We start from the raw sequence: 21,682 nt of genomic DNA, 5'->3' as shown, positions 1-21,682 counted from the left end.
TTACCCATAATTTGATATGATCTACAAAATCAAATGTCTTTGCATATTTTAACACATTTCTAAGAAAAGTGATCTAACAGAATGTGGAAATTATGGAACACTATCATTAATATCATATGCAAGCAAAATAATTTAGAAGATCATTCAAAGATGGCTAGAACAGTATATACACAGAGAATTGCAGATGTTCAAGCAAAATTTAAAAGAGGCCATGTTACCAGGGATATCATTGTTGAGATGTCAGATGGATCCTGGCTGAAAGTGAAGACTACCAGAAGAATGTTTATTTGTACTTTATTTTCTATGAAAGGCATTTGTATGGATCATGACCCACAGAAACCCTATAAGCAAAAGATCAAAGCTTTGTCCTATCCTGTGCCATCTTCAACATATCTATCATGCTTAAGTGCATTGTTACAATCACTGTGTCAAGCTATATTTTTGAGGGTTTTCATATATAATGTCCTTGATGCATCATACAACTTGTCTGGTCTTTCGTTGTTAATGTTTAATAGTTCAAATCTATTCTTGAGACAGTTTTCAAGTTCAAGTGGGATAAACTCAAAGTATGTTTTGGCACTCGTGATATAATTTCAATTCTCTTTAGTTGCAATTTTAGTTTATATATGAGCCATTGATGATCTGTTCCATAGTCAGTCCCTGGCTTTTTCTGACAAACTATATTGAGCTTTTCCATTGTCTCTTTCCACAGACAAAGTCATTTTTATTCCTGTGTATTCCATCAGATGAAGTCCATGTGTATAGTCACAATTTGAGGTGTTGAGAAAAAAATATTTGTGATGAATAAATCATTGATTGCACAAAATCAAGTCATATTATCTTCTACCTGGTCTGACTCAGTCTGGACACTCTGCTGTAAATTGGCCACTGTAACTTACTTAAATTCTGGTAGTGTAGCTTCCACAGGGAGCTCTAGGTGACCTAGGCCTTATTAGAATGGTGGGCGGCTAACCCAAAGGCCACACCAATAGTTTGAACTCAATATAAGCTCCGGGGGGAAAAAATGGACAATCTCTTTCTATATGATTTTTAGCCTTTGAAAGTCAACTGGAAGGTTTTCTATTAATTGGTTCTGACATGGCAGCAGGGAGTTTTTTAGTTGAGTTTTTCTTCCAGCATCACAGCAACATGTAAGGCACAACACTACAATTTACTGACAGACTAATGTGACTTCAGAATTGTTAGGGATGGCATCATGGGCATCATGCAAAAATTTACCTGTGTTAAATTGACTATGTAAAAGCATTATGTCATGTAAGTCATAACAAACTGTGGATAACATTCCAAAGAATGGAAATGTCAGGATGCTTTATCGTGCTCATGTGAGACTTATACATGGACTAAAAAACAGTCCTTTGAATAGAATAAAGATAGTGCCTGGTTTAAAATTAGAAGAGGTATGGGATAAGATTGTATTCTTTCACCTTATTTACTCAGTCTGTATGCTGAGCAAATCATCTGAGACAGTAGACTACATAAATAACATGGGATTAGGATGAAAAATGATTGATTAATGCCTACTAATATGCCAATGACACAATCCTGCTTGATGAAAAGGAAGACTTCAAGTAGTTACTGAGAAAAGTCAAACAAGTAGGCTTGTTCTTCCATATGTATTACTTCTCCATATAAGCAAAACAAACCTTCACAACTGGATAAATAAGCAAAATAATGATCAACGGAGTGAAGATTTAAGTTGTCAGCTATTTCCTTAAGTTGAATCTACAATCTATAGCCATGAAGCAGCAGTAAAGAAAACAAACAACATATTATATTCAGCAAATCAGCTGAAAGATGCTTTTTAAAAGGATAAAAAATGGCCAAACTTTTACCCTCACGAGGATGCTACTGACTCAAGTCCAATATTTTAAGTTGCTTTGTTGTTGTTGTTGTTGTTATGTGTCTTCAAGTTTCCTGCAACTCATAGCGACCCTATATACAACCTGCCTCTATCCTGTGCCAATCTTATTGTCTCTGACACACCTATCTCCATTACCCCAGTCTCTGAATCAATCCATCTCATCAAGGGTCTTCCCTCTCCTGTGCTGTCCCTCCATCCTCCCAAGCATGATGTCCCTCTCCAAGGATGGTACCTCCTTGCAACATGTCCAAAGTATGTCAGACGAAGCTTCAGAATCCTTGCCTCCAAGGAGCAGCCTGGCTTAACCCGCTGTAGGATGAACCTGTTTGTTCTCTTAGCAGTCCATGGTATATTCAATATTCTTCTCCAATACCAGAGCTCAAATGCATAAGTTCTGCTTCTATTATTCCTAGTCATTCTCTAGCTCTCTGACACATAGCACAAAATTGTGAAGATCTTGGCCTGGATCAGGCACACCTTGGTCTCCAGACTGGCATCGTAGGTCTTCAGTACTTTGGAGACAGCAGACTTTACCAATGCAATTCGTCTTTTGATTTCCTGGCTGCTGGTACCAAGAGTGTTGATTGTGGAGTCAAGCAAGCTAAGGATGTTAACAATTTCAATCTCTTCACCATCTTTATATATATGCTAAAGCAAGACAGAAATAAATGATAAATTCAAATTATGTTGTTATTGAAAAATATTAAATTGTATCATGGATGGAAGTTCAGTAAATTTCTCTTGGAAGAAATATAGTCAGAATATTCTTAGTAAGATTCCCTCCCCCCCTTACTTTAAGTATGGTATCAGGAGGGACAAGTCCCTAGGAAAAAAACCATCATTCTAAATAAAATAGAGGATCTTGGGGAAAGAGGAAGAACTGCATAATATGAATAGCTGCAACAATGGATTCATACATAGCATTGATTGCGAGGATGGCATAGGACTGGACAGCATTTTGTTCTGTAAAACAGAAAGCATTGCTACAAATATGAAGTGACTTAGCTGCACCTAATCACCACAAAATTACAATAAAAATGGGATTCCTAACTATCACACTGTTGACCATTATAAAACTTACAGAAATCAAATATTGGTAAAAATGTAAAGAAAGAAGACAATATACAGTTTAATGGAACTACAAACTTCTACTGTCATACTGGAGAGCAATTTAAAGCACTTAATAAAGGTATACGTATTCTACAACTGAGAAGTTGTACAGCCAGGGTTCTCTAGCATATATTATGCATATGTCAATTTTCTCATCATACAGACAAAGAAAACCAAAATCTGGCTTCTTGCACTGGTAAGTGAATCATTTAGAATAGTGCCTGTTATGCATTAAGGTCAATATCTGATGCCTGTGGTAAGAAGTTGGGGTGCCAAATTAACCTCTTAACAAGTAGTGGTGACAAAACTCAACTGCTACCTGCAGAAAGCTGAAACAGGATCCACATCTCACACCACACATAAAAAACAACTCAAAGTGCATCAGAGACTTGGGAGTAAAGCCCCAAACCATAAAGTTCTAAGAGACAAACTGAGATCAAGCTTAGAAAGTCTAGTCTACAGCATAAAGAGACTGTCAAATGCAGCTGGAAATGCACAATCTAAAGAGGATAAAATTGATGAATGTGACCATCTAAAGATTAAAACCCCTGTGCGCATAAAAATATTTTCCAACAGGGTGAAAAGAAAACCTACTGACTGGGAACAAATATTTGGTAATAACATCTCACAAGAGTCTCATAATGAAAGTTTATAGAATACTCCTGGGCCTTAAATATTGATAACCCAGTTACAAAATGGGCAAAAGACATGAAAGAATGTTCACAGAGGGACATATCCAAATGGCAAACAGACACATGAAGAAATGCTCCAATTTACTGGCAATAAGAGAGATGCAAATAAAAATCACAGTGAGATACCATCTCACTCCAGTAGCAGTGGCAAAGTTGAACAGGACAGCAAATAATAAATGTTGGAGGGGGTGTGGTGAGATAGGAAACCTTATACATTGTTGATGGGATTGTAAAATGGTACAACCATTCTGGAAGGCAGTTTGGCGCTTCCTCAAAAAGCTGAACATAGGAATTCCATATGACCCAGCTATTCAATTGCGTGGAATATATCCCAAGAAAATGAGATCTGAGGTTCAAACAGAAACTTGTATACCAATGTTCATAGCAAAATTATTCACCATTGCAAGAACATGGAAACAGCCTAGATGTCCAACCACAAATGAACGGATTGACAAGTTTTGATACGTTCATATGGTGAAATACTACGCAGTACACAGGAACAATGATTTTGTAAAAGACCACCTAACTTGGGAGGGACTGGAGAGCATTAGGCTGAGTGAACGAATTCATTCCCACAAGGACAAATACTGCATAAAACCATTATGGTAGAATTAGTGTGAGGATTCAAGGGGGGGTGGAGGATGAAGGTAGAAACAAAGGGGTGAGTATGACCAGGAGGGGGTGGGTTGTTAATCATAGGGTTGCATGATTCAATGGGTGGGGCAGGTGAGGGAAATAGCAAGCATCTTTTGTGAGAAATACCATATTTACATTTTGTGAAGAAATCAGTTGTTGTTGTCATGTGCCTCTGAGTCACCTGTGACTCATAGCAATGCAATATACAACAGCCCTAAACCCTGCTCTATCCTGTGTCAGTATCATTGTCTCCAATACACTTACCCCCATTGGCCCAGATGCTGAATCAATCCATCTCATTGAGAGTCTTCCTCTCTTGTGCCTCTCCTCTCCTCCACCCTCCCAAGCACGACATCCCTCTCCAAGGACTGGTCACTCCTTGTATCGTGTTCAAAGTATGTCAGACGAAGCTTCAGAATCCTTGCCTCCGAAGCACATCCTAGTCTCACCCTCTCTAGGGTGAACATATTTGCTCTCCTAGCAATCTATGATATACTCAAATAAATCAGTATAAAATGTAAAAAAATTGTAAAATTTAAAAAAAGCATATGGTTTTGAATCCACTAACTGTTCCATAGGAGAAAGATGGATAGTCTCCTCCCATGTGATTTATTGCTTCTGAAAACCTGGTGGAAGGTCAGGTATGAGTCAGTTCTGACATGACAGTACATAACAACAACAAAAAATCTAGGATTTTCATCATTATCATAAATAGCTGTTGGTAAATTACATCAATCAATCAATCAAGCATCAATCAATCACTGTCTTCGGTATTGACATTAACAAATATAAGACACCCTTTTGTTGCATCACTGGAGGGTATTGTAACAACTGAATTGAAAATTGACTAATGAAGTAGGTTTCACATACTTCAAGTCTCCTTCACTTTGTGCAAGCAAGGTTGTGTTATCTGCATAGGTCACTGATGAGTCTTCTTCCAACCCTGATGTCACATTCCTCTTCATAAAGTTTATCTTCTTCAATGCTTTGCTCAGCATAAAGATTAAAAAGGTATAGAGAAAGGATGCAAACTTGACACACACCTTTTTTGATTTTAAAACATGCAGTAGTTTTAAAATAATCTTTAGCAAGAATTTACTTGTATATGATATTAATAATATTGTTTGAGATTTTATACATCTGTTAGATTACCTTTCTTGGGAATGGGAAATAATATGTATCCCTTCTAGTCAGTTGGCCTGGTAGTTGTTTGAAGACTTGAAGTATTTATTGCATTTAATATAGCACTTACTGCAGAAGATCAGCAACTACAAGCCCACAGTATGGGTTACATCTCAACATCAAGAGAATAAATATCCTCACTACTAACATCATGATAGGTGGAGAAAAGATTAAAGTTAGCAATGATTTCATCTTACTTGGGTCCACAGTCAAGATCCCTTGGTACTGAAAGTCAGGAAATCAAAAGACGTGTTGCCAGAAATGTACATGGAAAGGATAAAATCAATAAATGGGACATTTTAAAAAGTTAAGTCCCTGTGTGCATACAAATATTTTTACCAAAAGGGTGAAAAGAAAACCTACAGCCTGCGAAAAAACACTTGGCAGTATCATCTAAGACAAGGGTCTTATATTAAAAGTTTACATAACGAAAGAGTCATAATGAATACTACAGGGACTCCATAAGAAAAAGACCATTAACCCAAAACCAAAGTGAGCAAAAGACATGGAAAGATTTTTCACAGATGAAGACATTTGTATGGCCAATGGACGTATGAAGAAATGCTAAGAATCACTGGCAATGAAAGAGATGCAACTATAACAACAATGAGATACTATTTCATCCAAGGAGCAGTGACAAAATTTAACGAGAGAACAAGCAATAAATGTTGGAGAGGATGTGGAGAGACTGGAACTCTCAGGCACTGCTAGTGGGATTGTTAAATGGTACAACTACTCTGGAATGCAGTTTGACGTGTCCTCAAAAAGCTGAACATAGAATACCATATGATCTAGCTATTGCACTGCTAGCAATATATCCCAAAAGACACAGAACCGAGACGAATGGTGATAGCAAACCTATATTCAAAGCAGCATTAGTCACAATGCAAGAAAATGGAATCAACCCAAATGCTCATCAACAAAGAAATGGATCAAGATATAGTGGCACATTCACATAATGAAATACTATGCAGCACTAAGGAATAACAATTTTGTCAAATACTGTATAACTTGGGAGAGTCTAGAGAGCATTATGCTGAGTGAACTAATTCAATCTCATAGGGACAAATACTGCATATGACCATTATTATAATAATATAAGGATAACTAGCAAGATAGTTACTAGTCTAAAAGGTAAAGGGGAAATGGGCAGAAAATGGGGAAGGGAGGAAATCATTAGGATAGCAGAGTTTAGTGGGCAGACGTGTGTGTGTGTGTGTGTGTGTGTGTGTGTGTGTGTGTGTGTGTGTAAGAATAAGAAAGATTCCATGAGGACTTAAAAAGACCAGGATAGATCAATCAGCATAGATCAATAGGAATTAATTTTAGAAAATACTGTATATACGAATGTATGAAATACAATGTGAATTAAAGATTCTGTGAAACACAATGTACATGAATTAAATACATTGAATATATGTTTTGTATACAAACCAGTATAAAATAAAAAAAAGTATTGAAAAATTGACTGCTAAGGATCTCTCAAAAAATCTGAAGAGCAAGGATATTTGTTTAAAGACTAAGGTGTGCCTGATGTAGTCCTTGGTATTTTCAGTTGCTTCCTATGCATTTGAAAGCTGTAAGGATGAAAGAATTGATGACTTTGAAATGTGGTGTTTTAGGGTACTTAATATTTCGCAGACTGCCGAAAGAACAAACAAATCTGTGGTGAAAGAATTGCAACCAGAGTGGTCCTTAGAGGCAAGGATGGTGAAACTTCCTTCCACTTCCTTTGGGTGTAGTTTAGGAGGTTCCAGTCTTTGAAGAGAGACATCGTGCTTTGACAGGTCAGCGAAATAGACTCTCAAAGAGATAGTCTGACACTGTAACTACTACAATGGGCTTGAACAGGACTACAATTTAAGGATGTTGCAAAATAGGGCTGTTGTTCAAAGGGTTGAGTCAACTCTGACTCATAGTGACCCTATGAACAACGGTTCTGAACCCTCTTCTATCTTGAGCCAATTTCATTGTCTCTAACACACCTATCCACATTACCCAGTCACTGAGTGAATCGATCTCATTCCGGATCTTCTTCTCCTATGCTGTCCCTTTTCAAGGACTGGTTCCTCATTGCAACATGCCCAAAGTATGTCAGATGGTGCTTCAAAATCTATGCCTCTATGGAGTAGCTTGATTTCAAACTTTCTAGGATGAACCCGTTTGTTCTCTTGGAAGTCCATAGTATATTCAATACTCTTCTCCAGCCCCACAGCTCAAAGGCATTCATTCTTCTTCTTTCATCCTTAGTCATTGTCCAGCTCTCAGATGCTTGGCAAGTAATTGCGAAGACCACAGTCTGGATCAGGTGCACCTTAGTTTATAGACTCACATTCTTTGCTCTTCAGTACTGTACAAAGGTCCCTGACAGCAGATTTCCTCCAATGCAACATGTCTTTTGATTTCCTAGCTGCTGGTACCAACAGTGTTAATTATGGAGCCAAGCAAACTGAAGGCGTTAACAATCTCAATCTCTTCGCCATCTATCATGACTGCCAACTACCCAGTGGTGAGAATCCACTTGATGACAACAATGGAGTAGGCAAAAAGGGCTGGCCACCTACTTTTGTAAATCAGGCAGTTTTCATTTTGTGATCCCAAGGATCATAGAAGCCTGATCCTGAGGTGCATGGGTTTGCCATGAGTTGCCATGGGGTGAGTGAACGGCAGCTCACAATAATAACAGGAAGCTTTGTGTAGGATATGCAGTTCGGAGGATGTTCTCTCCTTTCCCACCTAAAGCAACATCTGAGAGCTTTCCCTAGTTAGCTCTTTGTTTTAGAGCAATTGAGCTCCACAGTTTGCTACTTGTGTTTGCTCCGCCCCCTTCTCCTTGGTCCACGTTTCACTCTGGCTGGTCCAGTAGTTGCGTGACAGTTTCAGTACCTGGCTTCCATGATTTCTGGGTTTTGATACTTTCCTAGTGGGCAGTAAGGGATTTGGAGGAAAAGCTCTGGAATTCACTTAAAACAATGCAGTAGGTGAAGTAAGGACTGGGCCTGTTCTTCTAGAGCAGAGTGGCCACAGGGACCACCCTGACCTGGCTCCCAGGCAGTTGCTGGTGTTAAGGAAGAAGGAGGTGTCCATATGATAGGTTACTACTTTCCCTGGAGGTGACTATTTTTTTTTTCCTTCCGGTAATTAACCATTGATAGGACTGAGTTCTTTAGTTTTGAATGGAAGTTGCTGTCGCATAGGAAGCGTCCCAAAGTTTTCACTATAATTACTTCTCTGTAGATCTTTTCACCCTTCGTCCGGGCTGGCTATTTCCCTCTCCGGCACACTACCGCACCGCACACCACTGAAATAGTGAAGATACATTGGTTGTTGACAGTTATTTGTAGAAAGTAGAGCGTTTGGGGAGAAAGGGTTTTTTTTTTAATATATGTGAGCAATTTGTGAGATTGTGAGTGATCTAGGAAAGTTGATGTTTTAAATGGCGTCTCAGGACAATTGTGGAAACTGCTAGAAGTACAGCATAGGAGTGTGTATTCGGGCTCGGAATAGCTGTTTATAGAATAAAAATGAATCATACAGGCATCTAGCTGTCGGAAGACTTTCCTTGCGCTTCTACAAAACCCGGGCTCGATCTTTGCAGAGATCGCAGGCGCTTAGCCACTGGTAAAACCCGGAACACGGAGCCCGCGGCCGGGCCTGGAGCGCCGGCGGTGGGCTCCAGCCAGCCCGCACACTGGGCATGCGCAGGGGAAGGACCGCCGGGTCGGCTCTAGGAGCCGTGACGAGTCCGGAAGCGCCTCGCGCGCCCCTCCGCTCGAGAACTAGTTTTGTTCCGCGTCCTGTGGGTGGGAGACGTGGAGCCAGCAGCCCGAACAAGACCAACCCTTTTACCCGCCAGCACCGCGGCCATGTCCAGCAACAGCTTCGCTTACAATGACCAGTCTGGAGGTGGGGAGGCGACGGAGCTGGGTCAGGAGGCCACCTCAACCATTTCCTCCTCGGGCACCTTTGGCCTTTTCAGCAGCGACTTGAAGAAGTGAGGAGAAAGGGTTGGGGTGCGGGGCCTGGCTGAGGGGTTGGGGGCTCCCGAGGGGCGAGTGTCCGGCTCGTGTTCCTGGGAGAGGGATGGGGTCGCCCGGTGGGGGGCGGTAACGTTACCGAGGGCTGGTGGGAATGGGGGGTTTGACTGTTTGGCGTGGTAGAAGTTGCTGGGGAGTTTGAGTCTTGTGTATGGAGGAACCTACGTTTGTTTTAAAACTTTAGTGAAATGAAAAACTACGTGGGGAGCTTAGATCCCACCCCCAAGGACGATTGACTTATCTGGGCTGGGCCATAGGATTCTGCATTTTTTTGGGGGGGAAAAACACAACAAAAAACAAAACAACAACCCCAGAACACCCCACAAACCCAGAAAAACCTAATTAACCACCATGTTAATTAGGTGGTCATACGGCCAAGTTTTGACAGTTCACTAGAGTGAAAGGGTCTTTCGGGTGTTGAAAGGTGAAGTTTTGATTAAAAGACCCTGTCTTCTAGATCCTTGACTGAAGCCGGGGAAAAGATGATTTTTAGGGTTTTTATGAGTAGAAAGCCCAGTTTATACCAGATTTGTTAAACTCTTTGCAATACATAAAAAGTGCCCTAACTCTACTCATAGTAGTAAGAATATTGTAGAGAATCTTTTTTTTTTTTTTTTTAAAAGTTTCTGTGGGCAGGGAGAAAAGTGCAACAATGAATGACTGGAAAGCCTAAGTCTGTAAACTTTCATTAAAATTAATAAGTAAAAAAAAATGTTTCTATCAACAGAACCTAAAATGTTCCTATCAACAGATCTTAAAATTTTACAAATTAATGTGAGGTTTAAAATGAAAATGTACTGTTTAGTTTTGTAGAAAGTTGGGAAAATACAATTTAAATTCCACTAAGGGGTAAATTGTTTGTGTTGGACTGGTTGAAATGAATAGGCTTACAGGACCCTGGCAACTTTGTTTATATTGTAATTTGTTGTTGATCTCATTGAAGGTTTTCCTTTCTCTGACCCTCCACCTTTGCCAGCATGATGTCCTTTTCTAGGGAATAGCCACTCCTAGTAACATGCTCAAAGTGTGTGACACAAAGTTTCATCATTCTTGCCTCTATTGACTACTCTGGTTACAGAGTTAAACTGTCCAGTGATGTTTCCGAGGATGTAAATCTTTATGGGGGTAGATTGCTACACCTTTTCTCCTTTGGAACTATATGTTGGATTTGAGCTGTGCCTGTTTTGGTTAGAAGCTGAGAGTCTTACCAAGTGCCTTTGGGCCTCCCTGATTGATTTGCTTTTTTTGTTGTGATCCTTCCTGTCATTGATAATGATTTCAATGTTTTCTGTCTTCGAAAGTAACCTAGTGTTGATCAATCCTTCCCTCCATTGTTTTTGTCTCCAACTCCATTTTGGAGTCTGATAAAAGTAGCCATGATACATACGTATTGGGAAGAGTGTCTATTTGAGTTCAGATCTTAGCTATAGCTGGGTATCTGTGGAGGAGGTAGGAACTTACACAGCCTCCCATTCTTCAGTCTTTAAAAGGCTTGCTTGGCTCTACAATCAGCATTCTTGGTACCAGCAGCCAGGAAATTAAAAGACTAATTGCATTGGGAAAGTCTGCTATCAGAGACCTCTCAAAAGTACTGAAGAGCAATGATGTCAGTCTGGAGACTAAGGTGCCCCTGCTACAGGCAATGGTCTTTGCAATTACTTGCTATGCATCAGAGAACTGGACAGTGACTAAGGATGATAGAAGGAGAGTTGATGCCTTTGAGCTACGGTGCTGGAGAAGAGAATATACAGTGGACTGCTAGGAGAACAAACAAATTCATTCTGTAGAGGGTGGAGCCAGGCTGCTCCTTGGAGGCAAGGATTCTGAAGCTTCATCTGACATCTTCATTGGACATGTTGCAAGGAGGGATCAGTCCTTGGAGAGGAGAGGGATGTCATGGTTATGCTTGGGAGGGTGGAGGGACAGCGCAGGAGAGGAAGACCCTCGAGGTGGATTGATTCAGTGACTGGGATAATGGGAGTAGCTGTGTCAGAGACAATTAAGATTGGCAAGGGATAGAGTAGGGTATTGGGCTGTTGGACGTATGCTATTCGAATGCACATAACAATTTAACACTCAGGGCTGTATTGCAAGAAAATAAGTTTTTTATTTTAATTCACAATTGTGGGGTGCCTGGATTTACTGAATTTAGCTAACAATCAGCTGTAGGGTGGAAGCCTCTTGTTTAAGTCATTCATGACCTGTGGCAGGCCTTTGTATTTAAAAGTCACTTGGGCCCTCTGGCCTAGTGTTAGTTGTGTTTGCAAAGAACATTCTTCTAAGTGGTACAGCACTGGTTTGCCATTTTGCTATACTGAGATTTGCCACTGGTGTGTCAGATGCCTTAATGTTTACCCATGGTGGACAGCATGGGTAAAAACATTAAGGCATTTGACATCCACTTCCTAAACAACATGCCTTTGGAAACTATGTACAAACTATAAATATTAGAGAAACCACCATAGTTATAGAACAGGGCTCAGATCTTTTGTTCATAAAGTCACTATGAGTTGTACTCCACTTGATGGGACTTAACAACAGCAACAATCTGTTGTTTATACTTATCTTAATTTCATTTGCACAGTATGGTCACCTGCAATTAGAATCATGATGAATTAAGAAATGGTGGTTACACTGATACATTTTTTTCAGATGTCGAAGAGAGAGACCTGACATTTAATTCAAAATTAAACTTGCTAGCAAGATTGGGTGGTCCATAATGTGGTTAGTATTTGAAATTGGGATTCATTGTTAACTGTATTAAACAGATTGAGAAAGAAAATACAACATGTGGAATAAAGTCTTTGCTTTCGTCTCTGGTGGCCAAGTGTCAAGAAGCTATACTGTAATACCAAAGACACACCGTTCAAATCCACCAGCTGCTCTGTGGGAGAAGGGTGGGCAGTCTCCTTCTGTGTGATTTACAGCTTCTGAAAACCCACTGGTGGGGCAGCTCTCAGTCCTGCCTGACTAGAAGGCATGCAGCAACAGCAACAACAACAACAACAACGTATTAAGATTGTTGAAAAGTAACCTACATTTCCTTTAATTCTGTGCATTGAGATTTTCTCCTAAGGAGCTTGTTGCAGCTCTCACTTCTCTTTAACAGGATATTTCCACTGTTGAATTTATCTGCATATCTGCATTGGTTTATTTTACGTGCAGTTTGCCTACAGTTTCTTAGTGTTTTCTTTAAAATGTTATGTGAAATTCCAAAATGTTTTTCACCTTCTTTTTGTTATGTATGTACCACTGAGCCAGAACTAATCCAAGGAGGAAATTGCCCATCTTTCTCCCCATGGAGCGGAAGGTGGATTTGAACTGCATGCTTTTGGGATTGCAGCACAGCTTCTTAACATTAGGCCACCAGAGCTACCTGTTCAGCATCATATTGTTGTTGTTGTTCTGTGCCATCGAGTCAACCATGACTCATATCCTCTTTATGTACAATAGGTTTGAAACCTGCTCTATCCTGTGCCTATCTCACGCACTGTCTCTGATACACCTGCTCTCATTACCCCAGTTACTTTGTCAATCCATGGTCATCTTCAGCGCTGTGCCTCCACCCTTCAGAGCATAATGTCCATCTCTAAGGACTGGTATGTAAGGTGGAGCCTCAAAATCCTTACCTCCAAGGAATAGCTTGGCTTCACCTTCTTCAGGACAGATCTGTTAGTTCTCTTGGCAGTCCATTGTATGTTCAGTACTCTTCTCCAGTGCCACAACTCTTAAGACATCATCAATTCTTCTATCCTTTTTGGTCATTGTCTAGCTTTCTGATGTAGATAACAGGTAATTGTGAAAACCATAGCCTTGATCAAGCAAGCCTTAAGACTAACGTTGCTTTTTAGTAATTCTGGAGAGGTCCCTGACAGCAAATTTTCCTAATGCAGTTGGTCTTTTGATTCCCTCACTGATAGTATCAAGAGTTTCATTGATCGTGGAACCAAGCAAGCATCTCAATCTCTTCTCCAAATATCATGAAGCTGCTGTTGGCCCAAGGATAAGAATCTTTATTCTCTTGATACTAAACTTCATATTTCAGACTACTGATCTTGACCTTCTGCAGCAAATGCTTCAGGCCTTCCTCAGCTTCAGTGAGCACAGATCTGCATAATGCAAGTTATTGATGAGTATTTTGCAGTCTTGATGCCACATTCATCCTCATAAAAGTCCAGCCTCCCAAGTGGTATCTGTTCTGTGTACAGAGTGGAAAGATATGGAAATAGCATACATCTCTGACGGTCCCTTTCTGATTTTGAATCGGCTGTGTTTTCTTGCTCTGTTTTCACGACTGCCTCCTGATCCAAGTAAAGGTTATGCATGAACACAAGTGTTTTGGGATTCTCCTTCAAGATTAGCCACAATTTGTTGTGATCCACAGAGTCAAAAGCCTTTGCATAGTCTATGAAACAGAGGTGGACATTCCTTTGGTATTCTCTGCTTCCATCCAAGATCTATCTGACATTTGTGATTATATTCCTACTGTCAGGACATCTTCTAAACCCAGCTTGTATTTCTGGTAGCTCTCTGTCAGTGTACTCTTAAAGTCATTTTTGAATGATCCTCAGCAGGATTTTGCTTGTGTGTGGTATTAGTGATATAGTTTGATAATTTCCACTCTCTGTTGTATGACCTTTTTTTCGAACGGGCATAAAAATGGATCTCTTCCAGTTAATTGGCCAGATAATTGTCCTCCAGATTTCTTGACACAGCCTGGTGAGCATGTCGGGGATTCATCTCTTGGTTGAAATATGTTAATTGGTATTCCATCAGTTCCTGAGGCCTCCCGCCCCCAGTTCCTTTACCGCAGCTTGAACTTCCTCTTTCATCACCATTGCCCCTTGGTTGTTTGTTGTTTCATGAAATTCTTTTGTGTCATCCAATTCTTTTTGGTACAGTGACCCTGTGTCCTCCTTCCGTCTTCTTTTGGTGCTTCCTGGGTCATTCAATATTCTGCACATAGCATCCTTAAGTATTGCAACTTGAGGCTTGGATTTGTTCTTCAATTCCTTTAGTTTAAGAAATATCAAGCAAGTTTGTTACTTTTAATTTTCTGACTTAAGCTCTGTGCACATTTCATTATAATACTTTGTCTTCCTGAACTGCCCTTTGAATTCTTCTGTTCAGCTCCATAGCTTTTTGCTTTTCCTTTGCTTTGGCTTCTTGGTACTCTAGTGCAATATTCAGTCTGTTCTGACATCCATACCAGTCATTTCTCCCTGTCTTTGTAATGAATTTTTGTATTCATTATGGTTAATTTCTTAATATCCTCCCACAGCTCATCTAGCCTTTGCTCATTAGTGTCCAAGGCCTCAAACCTAAAAGATAAGTGCTGTTGAGATGACTTTAACAGGTTATCTTTAAACTAAAAGTTGCAGCCTTGTTGAGTACTTTCTAGATGCTAGATATTTGTGGATATTGTTGTTAAATGCTGTTGAGTCGTAGGCAACTCATAGTGACCCTATGTACAACAGCCCTAAACCCTGCCCTATCCTGTGCCAATGTAATTGTCTCTGACACACCTACCCCCATTACCCCAGTCACTGAATCAATGCATCTCATCTAGGGTCTTCCTTTCTTGTGCTGTCCCTCCACCCTCCCAAGCATGAGTCCCTCTCCAAGGACTGGTTCCTCCTTGCAACATGTCCAAAGTATGTCAGACGAAGTTGCAGAATTTTTGCCTCCAAGGAGCAGCCTGCCTTCATCCTCTCCAGGACAAACCTGTTCATTCTCTTAGCAGTCCATGGTATATTCAGTACTCTTCTCCAGCACCACAGCTCAAAAACATCAGTTCTCCGTCTATCATCCCTACTCATTATCCAGCTCTCTGATGCATAGCAAGTGATTGTAAAGACCATGGCATGTATCAGGCACACCTTTTTTAGCTCTTCAGTACTTTAGATGTCTCTAACCACAGACTTCCTCATCGCAGTATGTCTTTTCATTTCCTGACTGCTGGTGCCAAGAGTGTTGATTGTGGGGCCAAGCAAACTAAATAAAGCTGTGAACAATCTCAGTTCTCTTCACCATCCATCATGATGCTGCCAATTAGCCCAGTGGTGAGAATCTTTGTTTTCATGATGTTGAGCCTCAATCCATACTGAAGGCTGCAGTCCTTGACCTTCCACAGCAAGTTCTTCAAGGTCAGTCCTCCTTAGTTTTAGCGAGCAGAGCAGAGTTCTGTCATCTGCATAACACAGTTTGTTGATGAGTCTTCCTCCAGTCCTGATGCCACATTTCTCTTCATAGGATAATCTCCTCCTGGATAATCTCCTCTGCAAAATGATTGAAAAGCTATGGAGTTAGGATACATTCCTGGCATATACCCTTCTCAATTTTGAACTATACAGTGTTTCCTTGCTCTGTTCTGATGACTGCTTCCTGGTCCAGGTATTGGTTTCGCATTTGCACAATCAAGTGTTCTGTGATTCCCATTCTTCTCAGAGTCAGTCAGAGTTTGTTGTGATACACACAGTCAAATGTCTTTGCATAATCAATGAAATGCAAATAGGCATTCCTCTGGTCCTCCTTGTTTTCAGCCAAGATCCATCTAACATTAGCTACAGTATTCCTAGTATCATGACTCCTTCTAAAACCAGCCTGCACTTCTGGTAGTTTTCTGTTGATGTGCTATTCTAGTCATTTTTGGATCATTTTCAACAGACTCTTGCTTGCATGTGATATTAGTGATATTGTTCGATTAATTTCCACACTCTGTCGGACCACCTTTCTTTGGAATGGGAACAAATACAGATCTCTTCCAGTCAGTTGGCCAAGTGGTTGTCCTCCAGATTTCTTGGCACAGCTTGGTGATTAATGCAGCCAAGATGCATTAATAATAATAATAATAATAATAATAATAATAAGTGACTGGAATGCAAAAGGGGACAGAGAAGGAGGATCATTAATTGGAAAGCATGGACTTGGTGACAGATGAAGCTGAAGATAGGATGATAGAATTTTGCACAATCAACGATTTACTCATTGCAAATATATTTTATAAGAAACATAAACGCAGGTTATACACATGGATTTCACCTGATGGTATGTGTAGGAGTCAGCTAGATTACATCTGTGGAAAGAACCACTGGAGAAGCTCAGTATCAGCTGTGAAAACTAGGCCGGGTGCTGTTTGTGGTACAAACCACCAACTAGTCATATGAAAGTTTAAGCTGAAGCTAAGGAAAGTGAAATCAAGTCTGCCAAAATATGACCTTGATTCTGTCCCACCTGAATTTCAGAACCATCTCAGGAACAGGTTTGAGGCCTTGAACAGTAATGAGTGAAGAACTGAAAGGTAGCTGGTTCAAATCGACCCACAGATAACTGGGGATAAACTGCCTGAGGATCAGCTGTGAAGACTTGACTCTGTATATGTGGGGTCTCCCTGAGCTTCGTCACCTGAATGTAAACAGGTTATTTTGTTGTTGTTTTAAATTTTTTCATTTTACTGACCATGATGTTCCATACTAGTGACTGTGACCTTTCCTGATGCTGTGTCTAAAGTAAGCAAAGTCTTAGTGCTTTTATTAGTAAATTTATATAAACCATGAAACAAGACACTTAAGACTAAATAGTAGTTGTAGACAACCTATGACCTTATAGATTCCAGGAATTAGAAGCATTTTGAACAATGAGTTGCAAAATAATGACTGCACAGAGACCCTGAGACCTCTCTTATGGACTTGATGAAACTTAGTGTCTCCTGAGTCTGTGTTTTCTTATTTTCTAAAATGATGATAATTTTTTTTAAAAAAAAACCCACCTCAGGATTGTTACTGAGATAATAAGATGACCCCAAACAAGCTTACCCTGGTTCTCTGCTCACATTTTTCTTTTTAAAATAATGATAATATGTTTTAGGTGAAAGTTTTCACAACATGTTAGTTTCCTGTTCAACAATTAGTACATCAGTATTTTTGACATTGGTTGCTATCCCTGGAGTGTGCTAGCACTCTCCATTTCTTCACTGTCCTTTGTTTCTGTCCCTTCAGTTTCCCTGAAGTTTCTTACCTTCTCATCTTTGCTTTTGGGCACATATTGCCCTTTTGGTCTTAACTGGTTGATTGTTAGGGAGCAGATTCTTTAGGGTTATTGCCCCAGTCACTGTATCAGTCCATCTCATTCTGGGTCTTCCTCTCCTGTGCTGTCCCTCCACCCTTCCAAGCCTCTTGTCCTTCTTCAGGGACTGGTCCCTCCTAGCAACATGCTCAAAGTAAATGAAGTGAAGGAGTTTCAAAATCCTTGTCTCCAAGAAGTAGCTTCATTTGCCTGTAGAGTTCCGGGAGACAGACAGCTTTTCTTGATTTTTGTCGTCTCTGACCTTTTGAATTTAAGAAAGGGTATTTGCTAAAGTTATTGATTATATCCTTCAAGGCTTAATCTTTTGAGCAAGTGAGGTTAGCCACAGCCATGAAGTTAACCAAGGCATGCTGTGGCATTTTATGGCAGATATTTTCAATTCAAGTTCCAGGTGCTTTTGCACAGTTCATTTAAAATCTCTCCTCTTGCATTTTATAATAAGCAACAAGGAGAAACCATATTGCTCCTGTAAAACCTTGGTAGAAATTCCTCCACCCAAAAATATCCAAGGTTATCACTTATAAGTTTTACCTTCCACAGAATATTCAAAGTCCTTCCCCCATTTTATAGCTAGTATTACTTTTCCAGAATGATAAAATACTGTTTTTCGTTGTTTTTGTTCAAACGTTCTTCTAGGTCGTATAGCTCTTGTGTGTCCATTTGCCATACAGAGGTAACTTTTGGTCCCTGTGAAGCTGAACACTGACATTGATGTGTCAGATGTGTTAATGGTTACCGATGGCGGACAGTGTTCAGTGGCGCTCCCTGATTAAAACAAGCTTGGAAGCGGGAGTGGCATTCACTTCTGTAATAGCTTGCCTCCGGAAACCCTGTGAACCTGGAGAAAGGATGAAAGTCACACAAGTGTTGAGGACTTTCATTCATAGGGTCACTATGAGTCGCCTAAGACTCTATGGCACTTAACAACAACAAAGTATCCAGTAGGATACGAATTTTATTTTATTGTTCTTTCAGTGAAGATGTACACAGTATTTTAGTTTGCTTCTTGACAAGGTTTATTCCACTTGTTCAATGACATTAATTACATTCTCAACCTTTCTATTACCTGATGGTTCTTTTTTCATTAATCTAATTTCTTTGTTGTCTTACTCCTTCATCTTTGTTTTAATGTAATTGTTGGCTATTTGGTTTCATATATGAATTTTTAAAGGAACATAATATTCAAATAATCATCATCTTTGCTTTATGAGACAATCTGTTAGCTAAATGGTGACCTCAGGGTCTAATTTTAATTCAGGACTTAAAGTATCTTAGGCAGTATCCAGTCTCAATTGGTTTAGGAAGTCTCTCTCTTTCTCTTTCTTTAAAGTAATTTGAGATTTTCCTCCACATTTTCCTCCTGTCTTAGTCTGTGTATTGTAGCACTGTTCAGAATAGTTGGTAGTGGAAGGTAGCTGGGCATCATCTAGTTCTGGTCTGAAGGTAGATGAGGCCATGGCTTGTGTACTACTAGTCTTGTAGACTATACTTTCTTTCTATTATTTGTCTTGGCTCTGAACAGATGGAGACCTTTTCTTTCATGGGTGGTTGTTCACATGATTTTAAGACTCTAAACACTGCTCATCAAAGTAAGATGTAGAACATAAATTTTGTGAACTATGTCTATTGACATTTTCTTTGAGACTGTGATCCTTATTGTCACCATTTCATTTTAAAGCCTCACTGAAATTATGTTTAATGTCCACATCTCCAGCAGCATTCTGTCCATAACAATAGCAGCTTTCCCCACAGCTCTATAATTTCTAAGCTCTCATCACAGTAACCCAGTGAAGAGACAATTTGGTTACTGACTGGAGTAGTGTTAATGTTTTTCTTTTTTCAAGTAGTCTGTGGTGAAACTCTGTGATATGTAGATACTTTGCTACCCACCCACTTAACTTGGATTGACACAGTGAATGTAACAGTGGGCTCAGGCAATTTAGAGATCAAGAGGATGATGCAGGATAGGGAAAGATTCAGATCTGTTGTTCAAAAGGTTGCTGTGAGTTGTGCAGCAGTTCTGTTGGCTTAATGGTAAGGAGTTGCACTGCCAATTCATGGGCATACACTTTTAATCCACTAGCTATTCTGTAGTGGGAGGAAGATGGACAGTGTGATTTATTGCTTCTGAAAACCCACTGGAGGGTCAGCTATGCATTGGTTCTGACTTGATGGTACATAAAACAGCAGTTAAGTTGTAGGTGACTCGATGGCATCCAACGCTAATTATTGTTGAGTCAATTCCAAATCATGGTGACCCTCTCCCAGGCATCTACAGCTTTTTAAAATTTTTCTTTATTTACATGTTCTTTTTAATGAATTTCAATGAAAGTTTACAGAGACATTGGATTTTCATTCATTCAATGTTGTACTTTTCTCCCTGCCCACCCCTCACCCCCATTTGCTTTTCTCTTTGAAACGTAAAAGAAAAATTCTTCCATTGTTATACAATCCCTCCCTCCAAGTGCACATCACTGTGCAGCCTTCATTCTGGACTCCTATCATGAGAATAATACCTAATCATATATCCCTCTTGAACAGTTCTTTCCCTTATCTGTTTCAATGCAGTTAGCATTAATGATATGCTCTTTCTCAGGCTCTCCTCAACCCTGATGACAGTCTCTTTTTACAACAGTGGCATTATGCAATATTTGCCCTGTTGTGACTGAGATATTTCACTCAGCATAATGTCCTCCAGGGTCACACATTTTGTATTATATTTCATGAGTTTCTTGTTTTACAATGCAGCATAGTATTCCATTGTGTGGATATATCAGAGCTTCTCTATCCATTCATTTGTTGATGGGCACTTGAGTTGTTTCCACTTCTTTGCTATTATGAACGAAGCCGCGATAAGCATGAGTGTGCATATATCTACTTGGGTGGTAGTTATGGTTTCTTTAGGATATATTCTCAGTATTGGAATTGCTGGGCCAAATAGTATTTACTATTTGCAACTTTTTGAGAAAGCGCCATACTGCCTTCCATAGTGGTTATACTCCCATCAACAGTGAATAAGGGTTCCAGTTTCTCCACAACCTCGCCAACATTTGATGTTTGTTGTTCTATTAAATTTTGCTATTCTTACTGGGATGAGCTACTATCTCATAGTTGTTTTGATTTGCATCTATCTTAGAGCTAGGGATCTTGAACATTACTTCATGTGTTTGGTGGCCATCTGAATGTCTTCTTTGGTGAAGTGTCTGTTCATATCCTCTGGCCATTTTTCATTTGGGTTGTTTACCTTTATCTTGTTGTGGTGTTCGAGTATTTTATAAATTCTAGGAAAAAGTCCCTTGTATGACATGTCATTACCAAATCTTTTTTCCCAGTCTGGCTTCCCATTTTACTCTGTTGGAAAAGTTTTTGGTTGTGCTTAAGGATTTGATTCTTAGAAGGTTTCATTCATCTATTTTATCATCTTCTGGTTGTAAATTTTTCAGGATGCTTGGAAGACTGTTTATGTTATGGCTTAGGACTTTTAGAGTTCTTCCAAGCTTTTCTTTAATGAAGTTTACAGTCCTTGGGTTTATTCCTAGGTCCATGATCCACTTTGAGTCCATTTTTCTGTATGGAGTGAGGTGTGGATCTTGCTTGAGTTTTCTGCAGATAGTTTTCCTGTTTTGCCAGCACCATTTGTTAAAAAGGCTGTCATTTCCCCACTTAACTGATTTCATCTCCTTGTCAAAAATCAGTTGACCATAGGTAGATGGGCTGATGTCTGGATTTTCAATTCTATTCCCTTGTTCTGTCTGTCATTGTACCAGTCCCACGCTGTCTTGATCACCATGGTAGTGTAGTAAGATTTGAAATCGAAGAGTGAGATACCTCCTGTTCTGCTTTTAAGGAGTGCTTTGCTTATTCTGGGCCTCTTTCCATTCCAAATGTAATTGAAGATTGCCTTTTCCAACTCGTTGAAAAATAGAATTGGTATTTGTATTGGGATTGCATTGAACGTGTAAATTGCCTTTGGTAGTAGTGTCATTTTCACAATATTGAGTCTTCCTATCCATGAGCAAGGGATATTCTTCCACTTTTCCAGGTCTCTTTTTTGTTTA

General features: G+C 39.8%; 1 protein-coding gene across 1 annotated transcript in view; it reads left to right on the top strand.

Moving 5' to 3' along the window:
* Positions 1 to 9,368: 9,368 nt before the first annotated feature.
* Positions 9,369 to 21,682, top strand: part of AP3B1 (adaptor-related protein complex 3, beta 1 subunit) — a 358,199-nt gene continuing 345,885 nt past the window's right edge. Inside the window, exons 1-2 of the mRNA XM_006889841.1 lie at positions 9,369 to 9,496; positions 16,795 to 16,800. Of these exons, the coding sequence (XP_006889903.1) occupies positions 9,369 to 9,496; positions 16,795 to 16,800 (134 nt within the window). The remainder of the gene's footprint in view (positions 9,497 to 16,794; positions 16,801 to 21,682) is intronic.

This window comes from Elephantulus edwardii, unplaced genomic scaffold, assembly GCF_000299155.1.
Source record: "Elephantulus edwardii isolate Elephantulus edwardi_28Jun2011 unplaced genomic scaffold, EleEdw1.0 scaffold00082, whole genome shotgun sequence".
NCBI lineage: Eukaryota > Metazoa > Chordata > Mammalia > Macroscelidea > Macroscelididae > Elephantulus > Elephantulus edwardii.
Note: the sequence above shows the minus strand (reverse complement) of the source record. Positions and strands in the feature narration are given on the sequence as shown.